The sequence below is a fragment of the Peromyscus leucopus genome, chromosome 11 (genome assembly GCF_004664715.2).
Source record: "Peromyscus leucopus breed LL Stock chromosome 11, UCI_PerLeu_2.1, whole genome shotgun sequence".
Taxonomy (NCBI): Eukaryota; Metazoa; Chordata; class Mammalia; order Rodentia; family Cricetidae; genus Peromyscus; species Peromyscus leucopus.
The window spans coordinates 35,656,546-35,666,693 of NC_051072.1; the positions used below are offsets into that span (position 1 = coordinate 35,656,546).

The 10,148-nt window shown below is 41.4% G+C and overlaps 1 protein-coding gene across 1 annotated transcript; it reads right to left on the minus strand.

The window, feature by feature from the left end:
* Positions 1–263: 263 nt before the first annotated feature.
* Esm1 (endothelial cell specific molecule 1) lies at positions 264–9,701 on the minus strand. The gene is made up of 3 exons (XM_028885253.2): positions 9,076–9,701; positions 5,551–5,703; positions 264–1,795 (listed from the first exon to the last, which is right to left on the minus strand). Exons 1-3 carry the CDS (start codon positions 9,374–9,376, stop codon positions 1,695–1,697), a joined length of 555 nt encoding a protein of 184 aa, XP_028741086.1. The 5' UTR covers positions 9,377–9,701; the 3' UTR covers positions 264–1,694.
* Between the last annotated feature and the right edge of the window lie 447 nt (positions 9,702–10,148).

The window sequence follows — 10,148 nt, forward strand, 5'->3', positions numbered from 1 at the left end:
ACAAACAGAGAGAGGTTTTTAAAAAAAAGAAGGAAGAAAAGAAGTAAATAAAACTCCGTAAAATGGACGCTTATATAGGGACCCACATTTGAAGAGGGTCATAGTCTGAGTACAGCAAAGATATGAGCAAAGACAGAAAGGTTCTGTCCCCTATGTTGATAGGAGAAACACTTCTGTAGCATAAAATTCCAAGGAAGGACTTATCCTTTAGTGTGAATTAGCTCTCATATTTGTTGAGTAGAAATTGAAAAGAAATCAGGCGATATGGAACAGCTATGTCATTTTTATTGGACAATAATAAATTGTTCTTCAACAAACAAAAAAACCCAACAGCTGAATCTGCTTACATTCAAGGATCTTCTGTACATTCACAACTCTGTTGGCAAACTTCGAGAATAAAATATAAGTAAATAATGAAATAATTCTTAAATAAGTTCTTCACTACAAATAAAATACTTTTGCAAATATTTCCCAGCATCACCTAGGACAACAGTCCTTTTTGTGCTAAGGTCCACATGTGTGTAACCCCAGTTCCATTCATCTATCAAGTTGGAAAGGAGACAAAATGAAAATAAAATCTATCTTAAAGTCAGCATATTTCGTGATGAAAAACTCTCTTTTCCCAAACTGTCTAAAAAGTTGTTTTCTGGTTTAAATTTAGATTTCACCCAAGATTTAGCATTATTTTTTTCATTTTTCAATGTTTTATAAACTTACAGTAACTACATTTTTACCAATATTAATGTAATCATGAGTAACACGTTTTCCATATATGGGTATTTGAGAACCATATAGGTTATATACCTTTTTCCCTAATCATTTTAAATAAGTAACAATAGGGTCATTTCTCTACTATATGGAAGAAATATTTAAGCTAACAGATTTGTCTATAAAAATACATAAATATTCACCTTCACCCTGTTCCATCCCCCAGGAGGCAAACTACTTCCTAAATTTGTCTCAAGGTCCACAGTACTTAAACCAGGAGTGGGAGTATGTATTCGTCCTTGGTCCAACCCTGCCCCCATCAGGTGCAGGTAGCTGTAACAAGAGCTTTTCCACTTAGGGCAGTTGCTCAGACTCCCCGGTGAGCTTCCAATATCTCACTTCCTTCAAGGCTTTTCTGATCTTGTTTCCCCAAATTAAAACAAACTAATCAATTTTAAGCTACCACAAGGAAGAGCCAAATGTTATAATTCCCTACTTTCACTACGATCCCCATCCTCTCTGGCTCCTAGCTCTTTCTTCAACCTGTATCTCAACAAGAATGTACACCCAAGTCGAAGAACCCACGGTTTCTCCAGCTTTGATCAGGCTACTCACTGACCATAAGACCATCTTATAAGACCATCTTAGTTGCATGTTTAGTTCCTTAGTTCTCTCTCTCTCTCTCTCTCTCTCTCTCTCTCTCTCTCTCTCTCTCTCTCTCACACACACACACACACACACACACACACACACACACACACACACACCAGATCTATATGCATTTAAATATTTAACAAAAAGTGTTCAGTCATATGTGTTTTATGGGTTGTATATAGCCTACATTTTTTTTTTTCTGGATCCACTCTGAATCACACTTGATCTCCATAAATTACACGTTCATAGTCTAGGCTCTAGACAGTTCTTAAAATGTTGGCTGAGTGTTGGTCATTAAAGTGGAGCCGTCTCTTGGCAAACCCCAGCCAGGATCAGCGTGGATTTAACCATTTCATTACAGAGGGCCGAGCAGCATTCCCTTCAACGAGCTCTTCTCTCCCAGCATTGCCGTCTCCAGACGCTGCTTCACGATCTGAAATCAGAAGGCACACATATCATGTCCAGACGTCTGTAAGCCAAAGATCAGGCATGGATTTATTTTATTTTGGTTTTGTCTTTTAATGAAATTTAAAGTAAATCTTTGAGAATTCTCTGCTAACTCTACTGAACAGCTCTAAACTGACCCTCTTTGCGACATTTCTGTCTATATACCCACCCTCACCTACCCTTACGGTATACATGTAGCTCTCCTGTTCCCGACATCATCTCACTCTGTTCCTAGAATTCCAGCTTCAGAAAAGCAGGACCTTCTTTCATCTACTATTTCTTCCACTTGCTCACCTGTATCCCCAGCATGGATAGCAATGCTTGAAGCATGATAGATGCTTAATACATACCCAGTGAACGACCAAATGCTGCAAGAACAGATCCCTAGAAAGGATTTTTATAATCACAGGCACACAAAAAATTAATGAACTTTCTGGTATGACTCCAGGAGACAGCTATCCTCACCCACTCTTTGTACAAGAAAGGTTTATAAGATTTAGAATCTTCTAAAGTGAGATATTCTGCTTCTAATAGGAGCAAGACATGCTTGTGTCCACAGTGTACCTCCTAAAATAGAATGGTGCAAGATTAATGTGGCTCGGCAGACAAATGGGTATAGAGCATTCTTATGCCTCACCTAGCTCACTAAAAAAGTGGGACTCATGGATTTCTGTTCTTGGACACTGACTGCCAAAAATAAAAAATAAAAATTTAGAACTGAGGCAGGTAGGATCAGGAAGCCCACCTGTCAAGAGAGCTATTGCCATCAGCAGGTAGCAAGGAGAAGAAGACCCCATGCAGTTGGGAGAACCTATGATGGTGGACCTGATGGTCAATCCATCTGCTCTCAAAGCGTGGGTTCAGATGGGTTTGTGTGGTGGTAATGCGAAGCCCACAGCAGAACTGAGGAGCCGTGTTCTTCCCTGTAGACTCCAGCACACAGACAGGCAAATCCCCTGTAGACAAGGCCCAGCAGAACAGGGCAGCCTGTCTGTATTTTTCAGACATTCTTCACTCCCTCTTGAACCTGAGGTTGACTAAGATGACATGAGTAAAAGTCTTTAAAATATCATGGATCCAAAGAGAAAGAAAACCAACTGCTTTTCTTTTACATTTCCAAGAAGAACCTCCATGCTTAGTTTTGGTTAGTATGTAGCTTAACACATAATGACCATCAGTAATACAGTATCTTTCTAAGACTTCTTTATAATAGCCAAGACATCAGCACCATTCGCAAACAAACTAGAGAGTGTGGCAAACGCCTGTCAAAGAGCCTGCACAGCCAAAGGGAAAATGCCAACAGGTCACAGCAGGAGGGACTTTGGTACCCTGTCTCTAGTTCCCATCAGGTAGACTGTTGCAAGCAGCCATCACTGGCTCCCAGAGCCATTGAAGGGTCCCAAGAGAGTGGTGGAGGTGGAACTCATCCAGTGCACACAAAGCCTTGGCTTCAGTCTCCAAGACAACAAAAATCAACCAAACAAAACAAAAACAACAAAGATAGGCAGTAGAATCAAATGCTGCCCTGTGAGAAAGATGTAGGTGCAAACTTAAGTGAAGAAGAAGTTTGTGTAAATTGTTACTTCACAGTTCTTTGTAACCTGTGGTTTTAAGAAAGCAAAGCAAGTGTCAGGCACAGGGGCACACGCCCAAATCCCAGTGCTCAGGAGGAGAGAGGCATGTATTACTATGAGTTTGAGGTCAGCCTGGTCTACATCCTATCCCTGGTCAACCAAGGAGACATAGTGAGACTCTGACTTAATTTTTAAAAAGAAAAAGAAGAGATAAAAGAAGCTAAAAATGCTTGAGGTGGCTAGGTAAACTGGGAAAAAAGATCTCAAATCTGTTCTGTAAGCGGCTCCTTTGAAGCCTTTCCAGATGTGAGAGACAGCTTGGTGGTCTCCATTGATAGTTTCCAGGTACCGGGAGGATGTGAGGAAGAGGGGAACCAGTGAGTACCGAGCTAATCAAAAGGTTCTGGAGCTGGATGGAGGCTGTGGTTATGCAATACTAGATATGCTGAGGATCCTGATGGATTTGTCTTCAAATGTTATATGAAAATCCCATCAACAGCTATTCAAATCTTAAGCCGAACCCTTTTGTTTTGTCAAAGACAACAGAGATAAATCACATGATTTAATCTGTTGTCTCAGTTTCCAGATTAATTGTCCACAAAGACATTCATCTGTAAGTTAGGATTTAACATATAAGACCGGAGTCGTACTTAAAACTACCAATTGACTTGTCTGAAGATGGTAACAGAAGAAATAAGCATATTTGCTGAATTTCACACTTTAATTTATTTTAAGGGCAAAGGGCCAGAAATACAACCTAAATAAAATGGATTTGGGTGCTGTCTGGAGAGGTAGAGTTTATTGATATTAATAAGCAGCAGCTGTGGCTAAATTTTGAGGGTTTAAGAGTGAAGTTTTTTCTTTTCTTCAAATGACCCCTTATAAGGTTACAAGGTTGTGTCTCTGTACAGTCACAACCTTGCCTTTTAATTTTATCTTTAGCTATGGATGGAGGGTTATGTGAGTATTTTGCCTGCAGAAGCAAGAGCTCCTCTGGAGCTGAAGTTACAGGTGGTTATGAGCTGCTTGATGTGGGTGCTGGGGATCGAACTTGGGTCCTCTGGAAGAGCAGTGTCTGTTCACCACTGGCCATCTCTCCAGCCCCAAGAATTTGGTTTTTTTTTTTTAATTACTTAATTTTTAAGCATCATAGATAGATAGGTAGATAGATAGATACATACATACATACATGCATACATACATACATAGATACAAGATAAATACATAGATACATAGATAGGTAGGTGGATAGGTAGATAGATGGATGATATATAGATAGATAGGGATATAATCTGATTATGAAATGATTAAATGAAGCCAGTTAACATATCCATCACCTCACATATTTACAACTTTCATATTTTAAATCTATTATTTTAATAATTTTGAAGCATATAACACATTATCATTTACCATTCTATTCACTGGCAGAATAAGCTCTCATGACAAATGCTACCTCATGTGTTGATTTCTTTTGGTATGGTCATGTTAAATGAGCTCCGTTTTCCTTAACAGATTTCCATGTGCTTGGCCACTTAACAAGATAGGCAGATGAGAGCATAGAACTATCTCAGAGCAGTGCTCGGCTCTGGCCGGGACCAGTCAGCAGCATGTAAGCTCCAGTTTTCCTGGTCCCTGGATCTCACCACGGGGATTAATTCTTACCAGCTTCAAAATCCATAAAAACACAATTATTCCATTTTATTGTTTCCATTTGATGAAGAAGGAGGAGGGAGGAGGAGAGAGAAGGTGGGCAGAGGAGGGAGAGGAGGAGAAATGGTCTGTAGTTTTTATCGTGGCTCTTAAAGCTGGTCCAACAAATACCTCACTGCTCTCTTTCTATGTGGAGTTGGGAGAGAAATAGTTTTGTCTAGAGAGTCTATAAATACAGATCGCTAAGAGTTCCAAGAACTTTGCATATCTTGGTCAGTTGCTTTCTATGAAAACAGATTTGTTTTTGGTAATTCATTAAAACATAGTAAACTTTATGAGAGCCCATAGTATCCTCAGAATTATCAATGAGATTTGTTTTGAAAATAGCAACAGCAACCAAACTCAACAATCTTTCTCCTGAGGAAAACAAAGAAACAAGCTCCTTCAGACAGACCCCATATTCTACTCACTGGTTTCTACACTGATTCACACTGAGACCAAGGTCACCGCTTACCTGTGTGAGAGGCAACGGTCCTGCTGGGCGACTTGGCTGCTGCATACTGGAAGAAGGGAAATTCCAGACACCTCCCAGTCACCCTGTCGCAGATGCCCGACTGGCAATTGCAAATCTCTTTGCATTCCATCCCGAAAGTGCCATAGGGACAGTCTGAGGGCAGAATAGGGGTTTAGAGAGATCGCTGCTTATTAGGCATAGGCTCCCTCCTCCCAGCCCTGGGTGATAGTCTTAGGATTTGAATCAATCTCCTGGACTTGGACTGATAAGTGGAAATCACTTCTCAAAAGTTCCAGGGTTTGAAAGTTGAAAGTTGAAGTCATAAATATGAAACCACATAGTAAGTCCAGATAACACCTGCCTCAGGCTTAAGCTCCTGATGTGAAAGCTTAAATTAGCTACACATAACCAATCTCCTTATCCTCTCTTTCTTTCTTTAGTTATTTATTTGTTCAGTGTGTGTGTGTGTGTGTGTGTGTGTGTGTGTGTGTGTGTGTGTATGCATGTGTGTGTGCAGGCATGTGTGTGTTTAAGTGCAATTGTTCATGTGTTCACGTGTTCGTGTGTGCCTCTATGTGTGTGTGCATGTGTGCCTCTGTGTGTGTGTGTGTGTGTGTGTGTGTGTGTGTGTGAATGTGCATATGTGAGCATTCAGGTATGTGTGTGTGTATGTGTGTGTGTGTGCGCGTGCGCGTACGCGTTCCACTGCGGGCCATGGTGCTCACACTCAGGACTGACAGCAGGTGCCCTTACCCACTGAGGCTTCTTGCCAGCCCCACCCTTGGAGCAGTCTTAACTCTATTTCTTCTCTGCATAGATAACAGATTCTCACAGGTTATCTTGGTCACAGCTCAGTGAAGATGGGAGATTAAAGAGACATAGCCTTACCTCCTCAAATAATTTGATAGGTGTGGCATATCTAATCTACAGTAGTTGACAGTTTACCATTTGAAGGGCTAAGAGACCCATCAGCGGACCACGAAATAACCAGTCCCCAGTCTGCTCCCACACTTACAAAGTTCCTTATCTCTCAGAACAGCTTTAGGCTTTCCCTAACTCCCCCAGCTGTTAAAAGGATTCACTAATCAAGGTCCCTGAAAAGATAAGATGCTAAGTGAGCAAGAAACCCCTGAGAGTTTGCACATCTACCAAGAACCGAAGCGTTCATAGCTTCAGCGTTTAATACTTAGACTAAGAAATGCTACAACAAAATAAAGAAGTCTGTCAAGGATTAAAAGAGCAGGGTTTGTAGCATAACAGTATCTCAAGAGGTTAACTCAGCAGCATCTGTATAGAACACTGGTTCTCAACCTGTGGGTTGTGACCCCTTTGGCAAACGTCTATTTCCAAAAATATTTACATTGCGATTCATAACAGCAGCAAAATTACAGCTGTGAAAGTAGCAACGAAAATAATTGTATGGTTTGGGGGGGCCACCACACCATGAGGAGCTGTATTAAAGGATCGCAGCATTAGGGAAGTTGAGAACCACTGGTAGAAGATGTATTCTTTCAGCATGGAGATGTCCTTACTAATGTACAATCACCCAAGCATAAAGACACGTTGTTAGCTACCCAACAGTGCATTGGATGATCAAGATGGATGTGCATTGAGTAGGTCTTTAAGGACACAGCGCTGCTCTTTCCCCTGTCACTCAAAGGATAGAGGGCTCTGCTGCTACATGCCCTCCTTACCCTGGGAAGAAAAGTCCTTAAGACAGATCTGGAAAACACTTCTGGCAGAAAAACACGGGCTTAGGATGGGACTGTCTTCAGGGATGCTGAAAATGAAAATCTCAGCCCACTTCCCAGTTCCAGGTCCAGGGTGACCCCTGATGTGCTGAGTGCTGATCAGATAGTAAACATTCTATAAATAAATGTTGGCTGCCCCATAGCTAGCCAGAAACATGGGGTCAAGCACCTAAATGCTAAACAAACAAACAAACAAACAAACAAAAATCTGGAATTCACCTGCTGCAATGGAGACCCACCCACCCACTCTGTTATTTCCAGCAGTGAAAAACAGTTCGAAACTGAGCTCACCAGCCATGCAGAGGATGCCAGAAAGAGAGGTTCAAAATAGATTGTTAACAGCATAGTTCACCAACCTCTGCACCACAGCTGGATTCTTTACCCCATGCCACTGTCCATTCATAACCACATTTCCAAAGGTGTTTTTATGGCAGAGGAAAAGCAGTTGGCCCACATATGCTCACTATATCATAGACGGGACTGGGTTAGCCACCTCCTCCCTGATTCCCCCATGTGAGGTGCTGTTTTCTTAGCCGGTAAGCCCTGTGATTTCCAGAAAATACAGTCTATTCAGTTGAAAGAAATGTATGTATGTGTGTTCACCAAAGAGAGTATTTCCTCAGCAGCCCACCTCTTCTCAGTCTTAATCAAAAATAATAAAAGCCAAAGAATAAAATTTTTCAATTTTTTTCTACAATTTCTTTAGAAAAGGTTTTGCAGACTAAAAGATGATTAATTTATAAACTATTTTCTAAAATGAAAATTAATGAGATTGTCCCAAGTTTGGATGATTGTCATTCAGGCAAGGATGTAATTGTGTTTAGTACACAGAATATGAGTTATTTAGAAATTTCTCAGAACTTATTTTTTTTAATTTTGGCAGCTTCTTTGTATTATACAACTGGACCGAAGTTCTAGAATGTATTGCCTTTTAATCACAATAGCATGTAATGGTGGGATTATATGGCATCTATGTATGGGAGACTTCATAATAACCAATTCTTTTATTTTTATACATTCAAAAATATTAATTTAGTCACTAAGTTTGAAAATAAGTCCCACAGACACATCAATGAATCATTTAATTGTGGTTTCTGTCTTAATTATAATTTCTTTTTTAAAAATCTATAAAACAGCCACTTTTTTAAAAAACAGACTTTTAAAGTTCCATTATTTCTGCTTGTCTTACAACATCTGCTATTTTCTGGCCAACTGAAAAGTTTTTTAAGTAAAATTAGATTTATTTTATACTTCAGGGGACCTTCTTGCAAGAACGTGAGTTATTTCGTTGGCTGACTTAAGCCCACCCTACGCCATAAAGTACATTAGTGATCATCAGAAATATGTGAGCTTGAGGTACTCCTCCCTGTGAACTCTTTCAAGATCAAAGGCTGGTGAAATCTGAGGCTAGAAACCACTCTAAGAGGTTATCTCTGGAGGACCTCTGAAATCGTTGGCTTGCAGGGAAAAGGACACCTAACGCATTTGTAGCAGACTACCTGTCAAGTTTCTAAAGCCTTCCAGAAAAGGAAACCGCACCAGCTGCTTTCTCGAATCTAAATGCAGAGTGGAATGTTGCAGCCCTTGCAGTGATTCCTGCACACTGCTTTCCAAACCTCTCTGCAGGTATTGCTTCTCTCTACCAAACACACTACCTGCGTCCGTGCATCCTCCCTGGTAGTTCAAAGGAGGAAAGAAGAGGAACGAATCTCCCGAGCTGACTAAATGCCCTGAGGGAGCCCTGCACAGTGGGAAGCAAGGAGTTGTTCTTTACCTTTGCAGATACCAAACTCGTCACCAAAATCATCCTCTTCACTGTAAAAGTGACACTTCAGTCCCGGACCGCACTTGACGCCATCCATGCCTGAGACTGTCCGGTAGCAGGTCTCTCCGGGCCCCGCTGCGCACACCTGACAGCAGCCACAATCATCCAGCACTGTCCTCTTGCAACGCAGGCTGCTTCTGCACTCACTATTGTCGCACTGTTCCGGGCAATCCACCGCATACTTGGCGCTCCAGGCCATAGCCAGGTGCACAGGTACCAGGAGTGTGGTCAGCAGCCAGAGGCTCTTCATGTCTTCCAGCTGGCTCCGGCTCAGCTCCCTGCCGTCGCGGTCTTTGCTGGCGGGAAGCAGCCGTCCAAAGTAGTAGCTGAGCTTCTGCCTACACGTTTATGAGTTTTATACACTGTGTTGCCCGCATGCTTCCCCGTCATCAATTTCCTCAACCCAGCGGCAGCGCTGAGCTCCTGCCAGCCTCTCTTGTTTTAGTTTATGAAATCCAGGATGAAGGCTGGATTAACACGCCGCTGCCATCCAGGAATTGAAAAGCCCAAGCTGATGTCATCTGTTATGTTTAGATGGTTGTTTTGCATGAGAGCTGAAAACCTCCGCTCACATCCGTCTCAAGGACTCAAGGACGTCTGCGAAGGGGGAATAAAGAAGGTTGTATAGCCCCCTTCTGCACAGGAATTGCTCTGACACCAACACAACACTTAGGATGTAGCTTTGTCCCAGTGTCCCTTCGTCCCGAGGAGACTGACACAGGCATGAATCAAGCCAGAAGAAGTGTCTATCAAATAATAATAAGCACTTGGTATTTTTCCTTAATAAATAACTATGAGATCATTTGGAAGAAGAAATGGTTATATTGTGCTTTTTCAAGACTTAGAAGAAAGAAAATATTTGGATAGAGGGCTTTTAAAGATTTCTTCCTTCCTCACACGCTCCTCCTGGGTTGTTATTTCTAAAGCAATTTATGCTGTCCGTATTATGCTGTCTATCATGGTTGTCACTGTGTTTAGCTAGATGTGCGACAGCTAAGCATTTTCTTTAATCAATACAAAAA

Excerpts from the sequence above, each read along its gene's own strand:
- Esm1 (XM_028885253.2), bottom strand. The coding sequence starts at position 9,376 with ATGAAGAGCCTCTGGCTGCTGACCACACTCCTGGTACCTGTGCACCTG. Across the intron at positions 5,704-9,075 it reads CGAGTTTGGTATCTGCAAAG|ACTGTCCCTATGGCACTTTC; the intron begins GTAAAGAACAAC and ends TTCTGCCCTCAG. Across the intron at positions 1,796-5,550 it reads GACCGTTGCCTCTCACACAG|ATCGTGAAGCAGCGTCTGGA; the intron begins GTAAGCGGTGAC and ends TTCTGATTTCAG.